Here is a 21,707-nt window from a genome sequence, read left to right as displayed (position 1 = left end):
CCAGCGTGCTTTCAGATTCAGGTTTTCCCAGATGTGCCAATGTGACATCTCTAATAAAATGGAACTTTGAGAAACTGCTGGCCTCAGAGTCTTATTCAGTTGGGGGTGTTTCTTGGAACCTTGATATTAACCCAAATCTGCTTTAAAACCTCAACCCAGCTCCCTGTTTAGCGGGGTGCTTTCCAGGGTCCTGAGTCCCGAGCACCAACCTGATTGCAAGTGGCATAAAGACTCAGGAAAGATGGAGAAACAGACAGCAACCATGAAGGGAGCTACTGGACTGGTTCAGAGGTCCTTCTCAAGACCATCTACTCCTCTTCCAAGGCTGTGGTAGCTGCAGTGGAAGACACTGAGGTGGAGCACCGACAGGGTGCCCAGCCCAAAGAGCCGGTGCCTTGGCAGATCGCTCAACCGTATCCTTCCTTATGGGGTAAAGCCACAGGAGCCATGCCACCACAGGAGCTGGCGATCAGGGCAAAGCTAAGCAAATTTCAGATGGGAATGAGTAGAGCCCATGCCCATACCTCTGAACAGAGAGCAGTGAGACCTCCTGAGCCCAGTGATTCCTGGGAGTGGTGTCTCCTGCCGCTGTCGAAGAGCCAGTTGCTAGTGGGTCTTTTGGAGTGGTTTGATCAATGCTCCTGTGGCTGGGTAGCATTGCACAGCCTCCCCCCCCCCAACCAGCTAACCCAGCTGGGTTCTGGCTCAACCCACATTCACCTTTCCGGGCCCAGGAGCAGCGACAGTTCAGAGTGGAGCATCTGCTTCATTTCACTCAGTGTGAAGCAGATCATGCTTCAGCCTCTCCCATCAGGCCCTGTCTACCGGAATGACAACTCAGCCAGGAGCCACTGCAGTGCATCAGCAAGGGCTGCTAGGTCAATCCAGCCCGGGATTGCAGGGAGGACTTTTGGGGCTGCTGAGACCCAACCCCACCCCCCAACCGCCATCAGATTGCTTCCTGCTGACCAAATCCCCCCTGGCTGGGCTTTCTACTCCAGCCAGGGATGGGTGTAATATCAGTGGATACCAGCCCTGGTCCCACTGCCAGCCCCTCAGCCTGCACAGCCAGACGCCCCTACTCCATGGTTCAAGGTAACATTCAACGGAAACCCGGGGAAGCTGGCCTATTTCCTGGATTTTGTCCCATATTGGCATTATGGAGACCAATATCAGACTAATCAAGACAGAGTCTCAGTGACTGCAGACAACATGAATGAAGGGGATGCAGACAATTGGCTAGCCCAGCTACACAATGAAGGAGCCCTGAAACTAGAGGACACTGATGAGTTTGTGCAGCTACTCTGGGTCTGGTTTGAAGATATGGCCTACTGGTAGGGAGCCAAAGCTCAAATCAAAGCTCTGAAACAAGCTGGCTGACCCCCAAAGGACTTTGGGAATTCCGGAGGCTGGCCAGAAAACTGAGAGACTGGCTTTCTCATCTAGCACTTCAAAGAGGTCCTGGATCAAGACCTCAGGCAGGCTTCCGGCATTAGGGGAGTTCTGGACCATATATAGGACTGGTACAATTTGGCCATGGCAATGGACTTAGAGATTCACCCACATCGCAAGTCTAACCCAGAGAAGCCAGCTAAGAGAACCCTGGGTCACCGAGCCCCTGCAAAGCCATCTGAAGCACTGCAACTGATACTGCCAGGGACTATTAAGTGCTTCTGATGTGACCAACACAGTCACTGAGCATCTGAATGCCTGGCCACTGCCCCAGTCCCTCAGCTCAGGACCCTATCAGCATCTCGAGGAAGGAGAACCCCAAAGAATCCACCAGACAAGGGGAGAATCGCACAAGAAGCCATTGAGGTTTCTCTTGTCCCAGCTGGGATTGAGGAAACTTCAGCTTGGGAGGCCTCTCTGGGGTCTGCCAGTGGGAGTAGTAGCATAGAGGACTCAATAGTAAGTGAAGCCATCAGTCCCTTCACCATTAAGGCCCAGATAGTAGTACCAGAAATCGAAGTCCAAGGGGACATAGAGGCTGTCATAGAGGCTGTCAGCATTCTGAAGCAAACATCTTTCAAAGTTCTTTTACTAGCATAGGTAAACTGGCACAACTGGGGAAACTCCGAATCTGGGGATCCGGGTTTTTCCTTAGTAAGACAAACTCAAAAATCACCACCCCACTTGACCCCTCTGCTGATCACATGCTCCGATCACCAACTGTCCCATCTCAAGACATCACTCCGGCCACTCCGTCTCCAGATGTAGGCTCAGCCTGACCTTGACCGGCAGGAAGAATGTTATTATGTCTAATGGGCCCCTGTACCAAATCCCCACTCCTACTTTCCCACATATGGGAAAGTGGCAGCACGGAAGCCGCCAGCCTAGTATGGCCAAAGCTGACAGAGGCTAAACCAGATGCTGCTTCCCATTGTCCAGCAGCTAGGGATAAACACAAAACCCCTAGTGCACCCCATACGTTTTGAGTAGGTTGATGGGACACTAATAGGCAGAGCCCCAGCCACATTAGTCACAGAACTCGTAAGACTGAAAATGGGCTGCCACTGAGAACGTATTAGATTTGTAGTAGCCCCCAAAATGACTGAATTGATCATACTAGGGCAGTGATGGCCTTTTTGGTGCTGAAAAGGTTGCTCAGAAACATAGCATGTGCACCTTCATCAGGGCCACACTCCGGAAAAGCTGAACTACTGTGTTCTAGCACACATGTATGCCTGATGATCAGCTGGCTGGTGTGCATACACAGGCCTGTTTTTGGCACTGCCATGTGCACAAAGGGATCGTGCTCCGGAAAAGCCAAACTTTTGGGTTCTAGTGCACATGTACACCCAACAATCAGCTGGCCAGCACGCATGCACACAATTTTTGCTGCACACACAAAGGAACGCTGATCGTCACACATGAATGCATGGCAGAAACTCGGAAGACAAACAGACAAGGCCGCACATGCCAGACAACATGGCTTCGCAGGCCATTATGGTACTAGGGCTTGCTTGGCTGGACAAATGGGGCCCGATCATCACGTGGGAAGATGGTTACCAGAAACTATGAATAGGCATTGGGCCACTTCTGCCAATCTCACCAGACAAATACCAACAGGCAATGAGCCCTGGCAGTCCCAACTGGCTGGAGAGCACTGCAGCCACCACAGAAGGCCTCCCCGGCTATCCCCAGGTACCCAAAGAATTTGGCAGGATTTGGCAAACACCTTTAGCGAGTAAGATTGCAACTTCCTCCCCCCTCACCACCTGACAGATTGCGCAATTGAGTTTGTACTGGGAGCCAAGCTGCCAAAGCCAAAAATGTACTCTATCACCCATAAAATAATGGCCAAATTGAGAAAATACATTGATGCCAACCTAGCTAGGGGCTTCATCCAACCCACAAAATCCAAAGTGGCACCTCCTATACTATTTAAAGAAAAAAAAGGTGGTGGGATGAGGCTTTGCATTTATTTCCATGGAATTAACGCCGTGTGCATGGAGAACATCTACCCCCTACCCCTAATGAAGGACATGCTAAGCCATCTAGTGAAGAGTAAGGTGTTCACCAAGGTAGACTTAAGAGAAGCCTACTATCAGATACAGATTAGGGAGGGAGACGAATGGAAAACTGCATTCAACTGCCCGCTGGGCAGTTCCAGTTTAAAGTCATGCCATTTGGGCTCCAGGGAGCCCCAGCAGTCTTCATGCAGCTAACTAATGAAGTGCTGCATAAGCACCTGTACAAGGTGGTCCTAGTTTACCTGGTGACATCCTCATATTCAGTGAAACACTACAAGAACATGTCAAGTTAGTCTGGCAGGTGCTGTTGTGGTCCGTCAGCAGCCTACAGAATTGGACAGTGATGAGGTTGAGGTGAGGCCAGGGCCATCGGGAAGTGAGGTGCAGACTCCAGAGACTGATAGTAGTGAGGCAGAGGAACAGGAGGAGCCTGTTCCTAATGCATGCATGAGAAGAGCTGTCAGAGGGCAAGAGCAGCTCAAGCAGAGAGGACAACTCGGGAGTAGGGCCAAGAGATGACTGGCCCCTCTCATAAGGCTTAAAATAGACCAGCACCGGCGTTTCAGTTTTGCCGGAAAACAACATTGTAGCTGCATCTTCTGCTTCATCTTCTGCTTCATATACGTCTTTGTTTTTGTGGCTTTTGGACGTTTGCCAGGAAGGGCCTTTGGCAGTTTGCCTAACTGGACTAAGGTTTGTGAGATAACTGAAGAATTTGTGCTTGGGAGGCATTTGTTTTACTTTGAGTTGAACAACACTGAGAATGAAGTAATTCCCAGCTGTTCAAATAAAGTTTATTTTTTTACGGACTAAGTTTATTAGTACCTACTTGGGCCTGGGTCACCACAGTTTATTTTCCGTCCCACGAGAAGTATCAACAAACCTCTAACAATGGAGGAGCTCCGTGCCGTGAATGAGCAGCTTCAGCAGCAAGTAGCTTTGTTATCTGCACAGATGGCTCAGTTCCAAACTTCAGCTTCTCCCTCTCTCCATAGAAGAGGTCATATTGCCATGCCAGAGAAGTCTGATGGTACTCAAGCCATGTTTCCTGTTTTTATGGGACAATGCCAGTTTTTTATAAGCCTGAAAAGGGAGGACTTTCCCACTGACCAGGATAAAGTGGGGTTTGTACTCAGCCTGCTTTCAGGCTCTACAGCTCGCTGGGCCACGCCCCTGCTGGTGCAGGATAGTCCTCTGTTGGATGGTTTCAGGGATTTTTGTGATCATCTCATACTGATGAATGAGGACCACATCAAAATGCAGACTGCCACCAGATGACTGAAGACTCTGAAGCAGGGCCGGAAACCACTGCAGGAATATATTAGTGAGTTTCGGCTGCTTAGCCAGGATTCAGCCTGGAATGAAGCAGCCCTTATGGATGTGTTCCAGGATGGCTTATCGGAGAAGTAGCAGATGAGCTGGTTCAGGTTGATATCCCTCTGACCCTCAATGCGCTGGTACATCTGAGCCTTCGGATTGTAGATACGGACCAGTTGCCGTGCCCACCAGGAGACCTGTGTGGTGCCAGTCAGGCATGAGACCCCGGCTCCACGGGAGGATCCCATGGAAATAAGCACAGCCAGACCCCATATGTTGGTGGCTGAGAAACATAAACAATGATCAGGGGGGTTGCGCTTGTATTGTGGGGAACCTGGGCACATAGCTGCCTCTTGCCCAAAGAAATGACGAGGGGAACCTGTTCCTGTGCCTGCCCTAAAGCCACAGAAAACCTTGTCAGGAAACACCCTGAGCCCAATCTAGTGGAGACCCTGGATCGGGCGCGCGCCAATGCTAAGGAACGCCCAGTGGACCTCCCCGGCACCTGATTTTGGCAGCAAAAATCTTCTTGTCAGCAGGGAATTCTGGCACACACCTTGGTGGACTCTGGAGCCATAACTAATTTTATGGATGCAGTGTTTGCAGCCAAATATTCAGTCCCTCAGTGTCCGGTGGATCCTCCCATGCTTGTGGAGACCATTGATGGCCTGGTGCTTCTGTCTGGGCCTATTACAGTCGCCACGCAACCCTTGCACCTGACCATCAGGTCTCATGAGGAGGCCATTCAATCTTATATTACCTCCAGCCTGCATCTTCCTGTGATTTTGTGCTTGGCTTGGCTCCAAACCTGCAGATCTGTTGGTCCCAGAATTTCATCACTTTTCTGAGCCTGCAATGTGTGGACCACAACTGCCAAGTTTGCGCAGGCCAGCTGCAGGGTCCAAATGGGGTGTCCTTGCCTTCTGACCTCGAGGACTTTGCAGATGTTTTCAGCGAAAAGAAGGCAGACCAATTGCCCCCGCACCGGCCATATGACTGCCCCATTGATTTGATCCCAGACGCGCCACTCCCAGTGGGGCATTTGTATTCGATGTCAGACCCTGAGTTGGCTGCATTACAGGACTTTGTTGACAAAAATCTGGCTCAGGGCTTTATCTGACCCTCATCATCACCATTGCCCACCCCAATCCTGTTTGTGAAAAAGAAGACTGGAGACTTGCAGCTTTGTTGTGACTACCGCAAATTAAATGCCATCACAGTGCACAACCAGTATCCTCTGCCCCTTATTCCTGAACTCTTGGAATGGCTTCAGGAGGTTACCGTGTTCACTAAATTGGACTTGCGAGGGGCCTATAATCTTGTTCGGATCCGTCCCGGGAATGAATGGAAGACAGCATTCGGCACCCATTATGGACATTTTGAGTATACGGTCATGCCATTTGGACTGACCAATGCCCCTGCCATCTTCTAATGTTTTTGAATGACATTTTTAGGGACCTCTTAGACAAGTTTGTCGTCATTTATCTCGATGATAGTTTTTCCAGTCCATCATCGAGTTCCTGGGGCATTGCATCTCTCCCGAGGGCATTGCTATGGAGCCAAGCAAGGTGGAGTCTTTGCACAGTTGGCAGCTTCCTTGACAAGTGAAGGATTTCCAGCACCTTCTCGAGTTCACCAACTACTATCAAACCTTTATCCCCGGCTTTGCTGCCTTGACCACGCCCCTCACTCGGCTTTTGCAGAAAAAAGTCCTGTTCTGGTGGGGTACCCCCGAGCAGCAGACATTCCAGGCTTTGAAACAGGCCTTCATGAAGGAGCCTATTTTGGAAGCATTCTGCTCCCATTGTCCATTTGTGGTGGAAGCAGATGCATCAGTTGTTGCTGTTGGTGCAGTGTTGCTCCAGGCTTGCGCTTCCGGTGGTACCCTCTTTTCTTGCACATATTATTCCCGGAAGCTCAATCTTTCCGAGTGCAATTACACCATCTGGGAGAAGGAGTTACTGGCCATTAAGATGGCGTTTGAGGCCTGGAGACATCTTCTGGAGGGGGCCCGGCATCAAATTGAAGTCTGGACGGACCATAAAAACCTGGAGTTCCTACAGACTGCCCGGAAACTGAACCAACAGCAGATTCGGTGGGCCCACTTCTTTGCCCGGTTTCATTTCCGCGTGATGTACATCCCCAGTAGTCGCAACCAAAGGGCAGATGCGCTTTGAAGAAAATCAGAGTATTCCCACATTGAAGACCCTCTTCTGCTCTGGACAGTGTTGCCTGTAGAATCTCTCTCCGTGGTTCAGGAACCAGTGGATTGACGGGCTCAGATACGGGAAGCGCAGCAGCACGATACTTATGTGGAGCAATAGAAGGAAGAGGTAGGGCCCAACTCTCCATGGACATTTCACAATGAACTTTTGCGATACCGAGACAGGCTCTAAGCGCCAGTAGGGACGCTTCGGGGACTTATCTTGTCACAGTGCCATGGTAATCCTGTGGCGGGGCACTTCGGCCTCTTTAAGACACTGAATCTAGTTTCTCGTACTTTTTGGTGGCCTCGCTTGCAACACGATGTCCAGGCTTGTGTCACATCTTGTGTACGCTGCCAACAGGCCAAGTCGGAATGGGAGCCCCTTCAGGGCTACTCCAGCCGTTGCCGACACCAGAGAGACCCTGGGGTGCCATTTCCATGGACTTCTTGATGGATTTGCCTCCTTCTTCTGGATTCACGACCGTGTTCATGGTGGTGGACATGCGGATGAAGATGGCGCATTTCATTCCATGTCGGGGGTTACTGACAGCTTGCGCCATTGGTATGTTTATCCAACATGTTTTCTGGCTGCATGGCCTATCTGATAGGATCATATAGGACAGAGGGGCTCAATTTACTGCTCAGTTTTGGAAAGGGCTGATGACGGCCTTGGATGTAAAGATCTGCCTGTCGTTGGCACATCATCTGGAAACTGACGGTGGGACTGAGAAAGTGATCGGCATTCTGTAGCAATATCTGTGCTGCTTCGTGAACCAGCAACAAGACAATTGGTCGAAGTATTTGGCAGTAGCAGAGTTTGCATTCAACAACTCACAACACACCTCCACGCAAATAACCCCTTTCCTGGCTAATGTTGGATATCATCCTCAGTTCTTTCCCATCACACAACTCGACTCCCCGGTAGTGGTGGCTAATGATTTTCTGTCCGAGTTGCAGGCCGTCCATCAGTTGGTGCGATGGTATCTAGAGAAAGCCAAGGAGGACTACAAAAGAGTCGCAGACCGATTTCAATGGGCAACGCCGCCATTGGCTGTGGGAGATCTAGTCTGGTTGTTCACCAAGCATCTTCTGTCTGACCAGCCGGTCAGGAAGCTAGACCACCGGTACCTTGGTCCATTTCCTGTTGAGGCAGTTATTAACCCAGTCACCTACTGCCTGACCTTGCCATGCCCGATGTGTTCCATAGATCCCTCCTTGTCCCAGAACAGCCTGCCTGTCCACTCCGCCAACCTGACCGTCCCCAACCGGCACCACATGATGGAGATGAACCACCCGAATATGAGGTTGCCAGCATTCGGGACTCCCAGTGGTTCATAGGATGAAGTAGTTCCTGTGTCCATTTCAAAAGCAATATAAAAAGTACCAATTCCCTCTTTTTGGGAGGCTTGCACAGCGGCACCAACATGGGGGAGACAGCCCCGTACTTGTGCTTGTTCAGTGCAGCTGCAGGCAAACCAATTACAGTGGGATGAGGGGCTGGTGCATTGGGATTGCCTCTGCCTCCCCCATGCGTCTGCCTCCACCTTCTGCTGGTGCCACCACACAAGCCTCCCATGAGGAAAAAGAGGAGAAAAAGCAAAGCAGCTGGCTGCAGAGCTGCCAGCTTCAGGAAGTGGCCCAACAGGCAGAAGTGCTGCACCCAGAAAGAGATGGGCAAAAATCATTCTGCGTTGAAGCAGAGGCATTCCAAGCCTTTAGCATTTCCCAAGATTGCAACGCTGAAGGTTCAGAATGGAGCTTTTTTCACGAACGGCAGGAAAATGGGGAGTGGGATTTTCCTGCCTGTCATTCTTCCCTCAATCTCTGTTGAGCTTCAGGAATGGATGGTAGGCAGGAAAATTCCCCTCCCCATTTTCCTGCCATTCGTGAGGAGGAGTGGCTGGGAGGGGAGGGGCCAGGTGAGGCACCCCTCAATATGAGTGATTTTATTTATTTATTTATTTATTATTTAAATTTTTATACCGCCCTTCTCCCGAAGGACTCAGGGCGGTTTACAGCCAGATAAAATAAACATTCCTATTACAAAATAAATACTATTAAAATACCACTAAAAAACTTATTCAATTTGGCCACAATTAAAATTTAGCAAATAATAAAACCCATTAAAAACCCATTAAAAACCCATCGATAAAACCCAATTAAAAACCCATAAAAAGCTAACCCAGTGATGTCTAGTTGGCCACACCCACCCAGTTACATGAGCCTCCCACCAAGCCACACCCACCAAGCCACATCCACAGAACTGGTAGGGAATTATTTTTAATTTCACCCCTGTTCCTTTTGTTCTGAAAGTCATGATTAAAAGAATATTTTTCATGTTCTTTTCAGCATTGTTTCATATACAATCTATAATGGTCTTACTTTGAAAGCAAACTTTCATACTTTCAAATTTGCTGGAAGATAAGAAAAATATGTTGCATTTCTCAGGGTTTCCCACCCTCCCATCCAGCTCACTTACTTAAAATCCCTCTCTTTGCAAGTATTTTTTTTTTTACCACAAAATGATGTTTCTCATTTACTGTATTTTTCGGAGTATAAGACACACCTTTTTCCCCCATAAAAGAGGGTGAAAATCTGGGTGCATCTTATACTCTGAATGTAGCCCCATTCAGCTTCTCATACGCAGGTTTCAGAGGCTGAAAAATGCTCCAAACGGAGCTTCAGAAAAAAAGCCACAAAACGGAGCTCCAAGTTTAGAAAAAAAGCCCCAAACGGAGCTTCAAGGAGCTTAGAAAAAAAGCCCCAAACAGAGTTCTAAGGAGCTTCAGAAAAAAAGCCCCAAATGGAGCTCCAATAGAATATGATCTAAAGTCACCCATTTTTACCATTTATCTGCAATTCTAATGCATTTGTAAATTAATGAGGATAGGGCTGAAGTCTCTTACATAATACCTTTGTGATGCACACTTCTTGACAATTGCCAGAGTCCTGGCTCTATCATATATTTTATAAAAAATAAATCTGTAAGCAACTGAAAAATGTTGTTTTTCATTCCTTTCTGTTCCTTGGGGTAGCCCAATTGTAAATGGGCAAGCCCTTGCCTTGACAGCCGTTTTATAAGATTCCTAACTTCCTTTCAAAATTCGCAATGTATGCATGGATCTGGTAAAGAAAAATCACTTACCTGTGATTTTGTCCATGCTCTCCTCTGAGACATGCTCATTTTGATGAACCCACTCCCCATTGCATTTAAAGAAGATTTGCATTGCTGGCATGGCTCTGCAGCGCAGCACAATTGGGTTACTTTTAATTATATATGCATCATCAGGTTCTTGCATGAAATGGGGTAGTGTCCCTGGAGCAGATGGGACAGATTCTGGGAGGGTTTCACTGGTGTCCGTTCCTGTAAAAGCAAAAAAGAGGATGTCACACCATATAAAGATCTTCCACCAATCCCAACTAAAAGGCAATGAATGTGTTCTATTCTTTGTATCCCTTTTATATGAAACCTATAGAACAAGCTTTGAACTTCCAAAGCATACAAGTTAAAATTCAGAAAGCTGATTCTAGATCAGCATTTGTCAATCTTATTCATTTTAAAATGTGTCAGGATGTAAAATGTATCCCAGAATTCCCCAACCAGTATTCAGAAACTAAAAGGTTAAAAAAAAATTACTCAAAAGAGCCATTGGACCTTTTCTGAAATTGTTCTATTGTTGGGAAATTTCTAGCCAGGCAGGGGAGAGGTCTTAAACTGATTGTCCTTGAATCCTTGGTCAAACACAAGGGATCCAGAACTGACCACCCTCTCCATAAACTCCTTAGATCTTATCTATCTGTTCCCAGGCAAAGGCTGTCAGTCTGGGAAGATTTCTGTATAATAGGCAGAATATACTAACGTAGTTGGCTTGAACCTTACATGTGCAGATCTAGTCACTTGTGCCAGACACCTACCTAACACAACTAAAGTTGCTGAAGAAATTTTCCTTTAGAAAAATAAATCTGCATTTTGCCATTGTCTGTTTTGCTCAGTTTTTAACACAACTGGTTTGCATCATGTTCTGTTAGGCCATTGAACAATGGTTTCCAAATCGCAATAGCTTGTTTATACGATATATACCATTTCCCAAATCCAAAACAATAAAATTATGCTCAGCATAGCAAGTGAACTCAACATATCTATCATAAAAACATTATGATTTGCCCTCTGGATCTCCTGAAGTTGCTGGGGAAAAACATGGAAAAGTTCATTAATGTTTATTTATGCAGACCACATGGAAAGAGAGGGAAAAAATGAAATATAACCACATAATCAGAAAGCACTAAACACTCTATAAGCAGAAGTGGTGTTCTTGACAGAGCGGAGTCAGAGCGGGTCAGAGCGGAGAGCGGGTCAGAGTGGAGGGGGGCAGAATTCCCACTTCAGCCTCCTGGTGCGGCACAGGATTTTGCCCTGGAGAAAAAGCGCTACTGGCTCGCTCACGCTGTCCCTGCGAGTCTAGCATACACAGAGTAAAAACAAACACGCATCTCACGGTGCTGGAGGGACTCGCCCATGCACCGTCTACTGGCAGAAGGTCCCGGTGTCATGAGATGTGTGCACACTCTCTGTGTGTATGCCCGAGAAGGAGAAGACTTGGCCGAACTTTTCTGCGAGGCAGGAGGAAAACCGAACAGGAGTGCCAGGTCGGACAAACACCAGGAAAGTGACTAATGGGGGCAAAGAAAGCCGGAAGTCATTTCAGATCATGGAGGAGGGAGTTTGAGAGAGTTCAAATCTGCAACTGCATTAAAAACTCTGTGTTCTTGTAACCTTAACTAGAAGCAGGTTTAAAAAAAGAGGGGACGGATATTATCATTGCCCCAGCCCCACTCCTTGGAGAGAAGAGTCGGTCCCCCCTCCCGCATCCCAAGAGTCACAATTTGGCGGCGGCGCTGCTCCTCATGTCCCCGAAGTGTCAGGCGCAGCTTCTTGCCAGCCTGCGGGGTGCAAAGTCAACAAAGGGAATTTCAAGGCAAAAGTGATCCCAGAGGTTTTCCGGATCTCGGTGTTGGAGCTGGAGAACAGCTTCTCCCCCATCCTCGCCTGCCCGGCTGGCCGCTTCTTGCAGGGAAGCATCACCTGAATCTCCATCCCCTGCCCCCGCCCCAGACCTCCAGTCTGTCCAGGGCAATTCTCCCGCTCTCGGATCCAGGCCACATCACTCTCCACCCCGGTTGGTTTCCTGTCCAGCTCTCCTTGGCTTAGGCACCTGCAACCTCTGGACCTGGGAGGGAAGAGATGCAGAGCTGCCTGCCTGTAGCTGGGCTGGGATGAAGGTGAACCAGGCATACGCCGGCTCTGCTGCTTTCTCACCCGCTGCACTCCCACCTGGCTTCCTGGACGGGGAAGGGGAGCCCAGTCTTCCCAACCATTTTAACCAGCTTCCAAAGGTCCACTGAGCAAGGTGGGGATGGGGAATTGGGGCTTTTGCAAGGTGTGGGGTTCCCTCTTGAGTGCAACTCAAGCCAAAATGGCCCAGAAAAGCGCTGACGTCACCTGTTAACCTGCCTGTCAGCCGAGCAGCTCTGCCTGGTCTTCCCTTGAGGGGATCGAGCCCTTCTTACAGGTGCTGTGGAAATGCTCCTCCCTCGTGGCTTGGTGGGTGGGTCATTTGACTGAGTGGGTGTGGCCAACTCGATGTCAATCACAGTAAGGTGCCCCCCCATCTTGCATGAGTGACATCAAGTTGGCCATGCCCACTCAGTCACACAACCCTCCTACCAAGCCATGCCCACCAAGCCACGCTATACAGGTCATCTGTCTCAACTTCTGGTGAGGTGGACACCAAAGCAGCAGAAAATGTATTTCTTCATTTTAATTTTTCAATATTGACTCAAGTTCAATTTACTTGGTGATTTGTGTTTACTTTAATTTTAAGTATCTGTTCTATATAAGAAGAATGGAATTTCACTTCGTATATATGCATACAGTCTAACTTAAAATAGATTTTGGTACAATTGTATGTGAATTTGACTTCCACTGCTTGCATCAACTTTCTGCAAGACAGAGTTCACAATTAAAAACTTGATTTTTGTTTACATTTTATGGCCAATAGTGCATTTTCTATCTGCTTTTCCTTGGAAATACACCGTTTACTCCAACAACCTTTCAGAGAATAAGGTTTTTATTATGACTAAATTCCCTTTTTTGCTTCTCTTAGGTATGTCCTACAGAATATTTTATACAATAATATGGTGTTCAGTTTTATAGGGCCATATAAATGGTTGAAAGCCACCAGATCATAGTGCATAAAACAATAACATTTGGAATGTAGTCCTTTGCTAATGGAATGTCTAGTGCTTGCTACAGTCTGGCTAATAGCTGTTTATTTCCAGCACACTTTTTAAAATTCAGCTTAAAAATCTGGTGCTAATTTAAAATGTGTCTTCTTTAGAGCTAGTGGTTTGGGCAAGGCAAATTTATGCCAGGTAAAGTTTTCTTTATAAACAAAAAACAAAATGAAACAAAAAACCCTTCCTATATTTAAGAAGAGAGGGCGGGGGAAAAGAGAGAAAGAGAATAACATTTATTTCAATTGGTTTTAATTTTATCATTTGTTTTCAAAGATGTGCTGTTTCTGCTTTCTCCATCGCAATGTTAAAAGAGCAATTCAAGTGGTTGGCTGTCATCAATGCAAACACATAAAAAGAATTCAAAAGCATGTTTCAATCGAATTGAATAAAAGCCAAGAGAGACAAATACAGGATTTCTTCTTCTTCTGCACAGCACTAAATGCCTCTGTCTAGCCACACAATATAGACACTTTGAAAATCAATGGCCCCACAATGTTTTTGGGGAAAGGGCTGGAATCACATTTGACCTAAACTGAGACTACAGCAAGTCTCCGCCACGCTTCTACTCTCAAAAAAGTGTTTGTGTTGACATTTTTGTTTTAGTGCTCTACTAAATAATACTGTTCTTAAGATAGAGATGGCCAAATTGGTTGGCCATCATTTTCTTGTATGGGTGGAATGAGACAGGTTATTCCTTTTTGTAAAATATTCTTATTTTAGGAATATGGATTTTTTTCTTGATTCTTTTTTCCTTCATCAATCTTTGGGAGTCTTAAGAGCAGAAAGGAGATACCAAAATAGGATCAATGATATTGGGAATACTAGTGGCCTACCCTGTTCCAAGAAAAGGATAAGTACAGTTGGCACTGTCAGATGTTTCTCAACTATTACTTTCTATGGACCATGTTGGGAGGTAACCTACAGTATCATCTGGAGAATCATGCAAGAACTTCAGTTTTATCCAAATAGTCATGCTAATTATAATCCTTAGGGTAAAATACTCACAAAACAGAATCTGTGCCAATTGAACAAGTTATCATGGCCATATGATCTATGGCCATGTTGTGTCTCCAATGAATAGTGGTTACCCAGATCAACCATCTGGCTCAATAAATGCTAGATTGTATGATCCATTCATGGTCCCATCTCTTTACAGGCTCCTTCATTAGTGAAACCTGGTTGTTCTTTCAAACCAAGGAAGCTGGACAGCTGTAGTGGGTATTTATTTGGGAGAGTGGCCATTTTTTTTATTACTGTTAATTTTTTAAATCAAAATTCCCAGTTCAATAATAATGTTTCTAGTCACTATTTTCTTTGTTTGTACTTAATTCCAATTATATATCGGGAAATTGTATGCCATTAGATTGGGGCAGCCTATAAATCAGCTAATAAAGTAAGGAAGCAAGTAAACTAAGTGAAAAATGGAGAAATTGTGAAGGGTTTGAGATTATTTCAAGTCTTTTTTAATTCCTGGTGACTATCTGGACTAGTCCCTGCAGTTTTCTGGGCAAGATTTCAGAAGTGTTTTGCCATTGCCTTCTTTCCTAGGCTAAGAGAAAGAGACTGATCCAGTTCATCTGGCTGACTTTGTGCCTAAGGTAGGAGTAGAACTGACAGTCTCCTAGTTTCTAAGAGAATGCCTTAACCGCAACATCAAATTTTCTTTCACAAGTAAGTAAGCAAGTAAAATAATTGAAAAATGGGAATGTAGCATATTACAAAATAAACACTTTTCAGTATCATCTTCATTCTAAAAGAAAGTCTTCAGGCTTTATGTATACCTTAACAAGTACAAGAATAATATGGCTGCAGCTTGGTGCTTTGTTTAGAAGACAATGGTGAGTTACAGAACAATTAGGAACTGTGGTGGTGCAGGGGTTTAAATGCAGTATTGCAGGCTAATTCAACTCATTGCTGGGAGTTTGATCCTCACGGCTCAAGGTTGACTCAGCCTTTCATTCTTTCGAGGTTCGTAAAATGAGAACCTAGATTGGTGGGGGCAACATAATGACTCTGTAAACCACTTAGAGAGTGCTGTAAATTATGAAGCAATACATAAGTCTAAGCACTATTGCTAGTGCTACAAGATAAAAAAAGCATTCTGGATGATATGAAGAAATGCTGGAGAACAAGTGCTATTCTAGATGGGGTGGCAGAGAGCAGTTATATCAGTATTCCTTCCAGAAAATATCAAATTTGTGATTACCTGCCCCAACATTTGGCAATTATTTGGCACACTCAAAATTCCAAGCATGTTTATGAGCCCCAAAACATGAGTTCCATTCCATCATATTAGTTGGGATGATGTGCACTAAGCCAGATTCACTGAGTTGCATTTTTTTTATCTTTTCACAATAATCTTTATGAACAGATAACAAAAAAAAACATGGCTAAAATAAAACAATCCCACCTAACCCCTTTTGAAGCCACAAGAGTTTATTTGCTGTAGGATTATAAAAATAATGTTGCGCGAGAAAGAATATTAGCAGAAATGCACATATAATCAGTATTCAGATATGAAAAGGGAACCAGATGGGTCTTATCTATGGGTCTTAATTAGGACACCTGGCCCCCTATCCCTTTTTGCATTTTCTCTCTGAAATTACTTAAGATGTTGATGGAAGACAGAGATTTGATGTCCTCGCAAATCCCTAAAACCTTTATACCTTTAAAACACGGATTTACTAAAGCCTTCAGGAACATAATATTTAGCAAAGATTGGCAATAACAGAAACAGCAAGTGTGGTCAGCAAGAGAACATGCATGCTGATTTATTTTTAAACTTATAAGGACAGCAAGGAATTATAACAGATGGAGGGGAAATGGAGAAGGTGAACAGTTCACCTTTTTTACAGCCTGAGAAGTTAACATTCACGTGATTTTAGCATGTGGTTTCACCCTCTAACATTATTCAGCACCTTTTTTCAATCAATGTGGTCTGTCAAAGTCATTGCTGCATTTAAAGTGATTCAAATACTACTGAACCCAGAATTTCTGTCGCTAAGTGAGAAATTTGTTGAGTTTTGCCCCATTATACAACTTTTCTTGCCATATTTGTTATGCGAATCACTGCAGTTGTTTAATTAGTAATCCGGTTGTCAAGTGAATCTGTCTTCCCCATTGACTTTGTTTGTCAGAAGGTCGCAAAAGATGATCACATGATCCAAGACAATGTAACAGTTATGAATATGTCAAGCATCTGAATGTAAATCACATGACTGCTATAATAATTGTGAAAAACAGTTATAAAACACTTTTTGAATTCTATTGTAATTTTGAACAGTCACTAAATGAACCGTTGTAAGTCGAGGACTACCTTTACTATAAGAGTGGGAGGAGGAGGTAATACAAACATACAACACATCCAGAGACACAAAGCTTTTTTTAATTTTTTTTTATTTTATAGAAAAACAAACATACAATACATAATCAATCATTCAGTGTATCATCTGAGTACATCTTTTGTGTACTCCTTGTTCCTCCAATATTAATCATTTCACAATATCATCGTTTCATTTATTATAACATTTCTCCCACATTTCTTGTTTTACTATTAATACATTTATTGATCTTCTCTCTCCTCTTTCTTCTTCCCTTGTTTCATTATAACATTACTCTATATATATCTCTTCTTTAACCAATGGTAAAATTGTCCCCATATCTTAAAGTATTCAGATTCCTCTCTTTCTTTAATTGTCAAAGTCAATCTCTTCATTTCTGCACAATCCAATATTTTCTTAATTACTTCCTCCTCTGTAGAGATTTTCTCTGCTTTCCATCTTTGCGCAAATACTATCCTCGCTGCAGTTATTACATGTATAGTATATATCTTCTTTACTAACTTTCTCTGGTAGGATACCCAATAGGAATAGTTCAGGTTTTAAATCTATATGTTGTATCATTTCTTCTAACCATGTTTAATTTTAATCCAATAATTTCTTGCTTCTGGACATGTCCACCATGTTTGATAATAGGATCCTGGTGTCTGATGGTATTTCCAAGATTTAGCTGATTTATCTTTAAACATTTTTGCCAGTTTTTCAGGTGGCATCTGCCATCTGTAAAACATTTTATATTGATTCTCCTTATATTCTGTGGTCATTGTTAATTTGTAATTCTTTTGCCATAGCTGCTGCCATTTATCTAACTCAATTGAATATCCAAAAATTTTTGCCCAAGCTATCATTGTTTCTTTTACCTGCTCTTCTTCTAATTCAATACTAAGTGGTAATTATATATATTTTTAATTATTTTATCATCTTTTCCTGTGAGTATCCTATCCAGTTCTGTCATTTCTAAATAAAAACCATATAGTTTAGCATCTTTTTCATATCTTGTTGGTATTTGCATATGAGTATACCAATCCATCTCAATCCCTTGTTCTTCTATTTCTTGTTTCCCTTTCAATTCCCCCTTGTCTGTTAGTGTATCCTTATATCTAAGAATATTTCTAATATTGATAATATTTGGGTGTATTAACACTTCCATTGTTGATAACCATGTTGGTATTTTCAAATAATATTTATCTCTAACCTTATCCCACACCAATAATAATGCATTTCTTACATAATGTCTTTGAAAATAAGTATGCATCTTGCTTCTGCCATACTATAAAAAGGCATGCTATCCCAATTGTAAATCATGTCCTTCCAAAGTTAATAGTCTTGTATTTCTTAATCCAATCCATTCTCTCATTCAAGTCAACGCTGCTGCCTGGTAGTATAATTCCCAATTTGGCAGTCCAAATCCTCCACGTAAGGAGGATCTTGTAACATTTTTATGTTGATTCTCGCTTTCTTCCCTTGCCATATAAATTTTCTTATTATTTTATTAAGGTGTTCAAAATATGTCTTTTTTATCAGAATTATCTGAAATAGTAACAATAGTCTTGGTAATATGTTCATCCTTACTATCGCTATCTTTCCCATTAATGATAACTGTAAATTTTTCCATTTCTCCAAGTCTTCCTCGCTTTGTTTCTCTAGTTTATAATAATTATCTTCCTTATTTGTTATACATCTTGAAGTTAAATATATTCCTAAATATTTCATTTTCTTCACCATTTGAATATTTAATTTCTCCATCAATTTTCTGTTATATTTTTAACCAATATTTTTGTTTTGTCTTTATTTTTTGTCCTGCAACCTTTCCATATTCTTCTATTTGTTCTAATAGTTTGGGGCCTGTTGTCTGAGGGTCTTCCAATATAAAAACTAAATACTCTGCATAGGCTTGTAATTTGTATTCTTCTTTCTTAATTTTCATTCCTTTTATTTCTTCATTTTGTCTTATATTTCTGTTTAACACTTCCAACATTAATACAAATAACAATGGTGATAATGGACATCCTTGCCTTGTACCTTTCATGATGTTCACTTTTTCTGTCATCTCTCCATTCATCATTATTTTTGCTGATTGTTTTTTATAGATTATTTTTATCATATTTATGAATCTCTCCCCAAACTCCATCATCTGTAATTGTTCTATCATAAATTGCCATTCACATTATCAAACACTTTCTGTGCATCTAGAAACATCATCACCATTTGTTTTTCTGAGTGTACCTCATAATATTCCAAAGTATTCAAAATTATCCTCTTATTGTCTCTAATTTGTCTTTTAGGTAAAAACCCATTTTGATCCATATAAATAAATTCATTTAAGAGCCTTTTTAATTTATTCACCATTATTGAATCAAAGATCTTATAATCAACGTTCAACAATGAGATCAGTCTATAGTTTTTGACTTGTTGTAAATCTGTATCTTCTTTAGGTGTAAGTGTGACATGAGCATCCGTCCAAGAGTCTGATATCTTTGCCTTCACCAATAGTTCATTAAATAATTCCAACATTACATTGCTTAACACATCTTGGAATGATTTATATAGTTCTGCTGGTAGTTCATCTGGGCCTAGTGTAATCCCATTTTTTTGTTTTTTAATTGCCTCTGTCAATTCCATCATCAATATTCTTTCTTCTAAGGCTTCCTTATATAGTTCAGGTATTTTAGGTAAATCAGATTTCTCTAAAAATTGTTTTATCGTTCCCTCAGGTATCATCTCTTGATTATATAGTCTCTCATAATATTATTTTTTTCTTTTCTTCATTTCTATAACATATACTTCCTTTTTCATCTTGTAGTAGGTTAATTAACTTCTTCTCTTTTTCCTTTTTCCTTTTATATGTCAACCATCTGCCTGGTTTATTTGCATTTTCAAAAAAGTTCTGTTTGGCAGACCTCAATTTATGTGCCAAAAATTCTTGTTCGATTAAATTTATTTCATGCTTTTTCAATTCCATTTGTTTTTTAACTATCATTTTGTGGATTTTTTTGTAGTTCTTTCTCTAAACTTTTATATTCTTCTTCCAATTTCTTCTGTTTGTCTTTTCTTTTTATTTTTTTCCCAAATATGTTATTGCTAGACCTCTAATATATGCTTTCATTTTATCCCATACATTTTGAAGTGATGTATCTTCCTTTTTGTTATACATCTTGAGTTAAATATATTCCTAAATATTTCATTTTCTTCACCATTTGAATATTTAATTTCTCCATCAATTTTCTGTTATATTTTTAACCAATATTTTTGTTTTGTCTTTATTTTTTGTCCTGCAACCTTTCCATATTCTTCTATTTGTTCTAATAGTTTGGGGCCTGTTGTCTGAGGGTCTTCCAATATAAAAACTAAATACTCTGCATAGGCTTGTAATTTGTATTCTTCTTTCTTAATTTTCATTCCTTTTATTTCTTCATTTTGTCTTATATTTCTGTTTAACACTTCCAACATTAATACAAATAACAATGGTGATAATGGACATCCTTGTGCCTTCATTATATTAACTTTTCTGTCATCTCTCATTCATCATTATTTTGCTGATTGTTTTTATAAATTGTTTTATCATATTTATGAATCTCCCCAAACTCCATCATCTGTAATTGTTCTATCATAAATTGCCATTCACATTATCAAATGCTTTCTGTGCATCTAGAAACATCATTGCCATTTGTTTTTCTGAGTGTACCTCATAATATTCCAAAGTATTCAAAATTATCCTCTTATTGTCTCTAATTTGTCTTTTAGGTAAAAACCCATTTTGTTCCATATAAATAAATTCATTTAAGAGCCTTTTTAATTTATTCACCATTAATGAAACAAAGATCTTATAATCAACATTCAACAATGAGATCAGTCTATAGTTTTGACTTGTTGTAAATCTGTATCTTCTTTAGGTGTAAGTGTGACATGAGCATCCATCCAAGAGTCTGATATCTTTGCCTTCACCAATAGTTCATTAAATAATTCCAACATTACATTGCTTAACACATCTTGGAATGATTTATATAGTTCTGCTGGTAGTTCATCTGGGCCTAGTGTAATCCCATTTTTTTGTTTTTTAATTGCCTCTGTCAATTCCATCATCAATATTCTTTCTTCTAAGGCTTCCTTATATAGTTCAGGTATTTTAGGTAAATCAGATTTCTCTAAAAATTGTTTTATCGTTCCCTCAGGTATCATCTCTTGATTATATAGTCTCTCATAATATTATTTTTTTCTTTTCTTCATTTCTATAACATATACTTCCTTTTTCATCTTGTAGTAGGTTAATTAACTTCTTCTCTTTTTCCTTTTTCCTTTTATATGTCAACCATCTGCCTGGTTTATTTGCATTTTCAAAAAAGTTCTGTTTGGCAGACCTCAATTTATGTGCCAAAAATTCTTGTTCGATTAAATTTATTTCATGCTTTTTCAATTCCATTTGTTTTTTAACTATCATTTTGTGGATTTTTTTGTAGTTCTTTCTCTAAACTTTTATATTCTTCTTCCAATTTCTTCTGTTTGTCTTTTCTTTTTATTTTTTTCCCAAATATGTTATTGCTAGACCTCTAATATATGCTTTCATTTTATCCCATACATTTTGAAGTGATGTATCTTCCTTTTTGTTTATTTTGAAGAAAAACTCCAATTCTTTTTCCAGAAATTCTTGAAATTCTTTTTCATTTAGAATTGTTTGTTTGAAGTCCATCTATACTTTTTCTTTTGTCCTTTCGATATTATAATAATTGGATTATGGTCCGCCTAAAGATTTGAATCAATGTTTATTTCTTATATATTGTCTATTAAGTCTCTTGACATCCATATCATGTCTATCTTGAACCATGACAAATGTCTATTTGAATAAAAGGAATATTGTTTTTCTTTCAAATGGCTATTTCTCCATACATTTTGTATGCTTAATTCCTCTTCATTGTGAAGAAAGTCTTCAGGAGAATTTTTCTGGGTTTCTTATTTGTTTTTGTTGTTTTATAGTCCAAATCAACATCAATTACCGTTGAAGTCACCCATTATACATATATTTTTATATTCCAATTCTACTATTTTTCTGCGTAACTTCCCATAAAATTCTTCCTG

General features: G+C 41.8%; 1 protein-coding gene across 1 annotated transcript in view; it reads right to left on the bottom strand.

The window, feature by feature from the left end:
• Positions 1-21,707, bottom strand: part of UNC5D (unc-5 netrin receptor D) — a 773,049-nt gene that overhangs the window by 305,690 nt on the left and 445,652 nt on the right. The window contains exon 2 of the mRNA XM_058194328.1: positions 10,145-10,363. Coding sequence (XP_058050311.1) covers positions 10,145-10,363 — 219 coding nt within the window. The remainder of the gene's footprint in view (positions 1-10,144; positions 10,364-21,707) is intronic.

Source organism: Ahaetulla prasina, chromosome 9, assembly GCF_028640845.1.
Source record: "Ahaetulla prasina isolate Xishuangbanna chromosome 9, ASM2864084v1, whole genome shotgun sequence".
Lineage (NCBI taxonomy): Eukaryota > Metazoa > Chordata > Lepidosauria > Squamata > Colubridae > Ahaetulla > Ahaetulla prasina.
The sequence above is the reverse complement of the archived record's forward strand: the minus strand, read 5'-3'. Positions and strand labels throughout refer to the sequence as shown.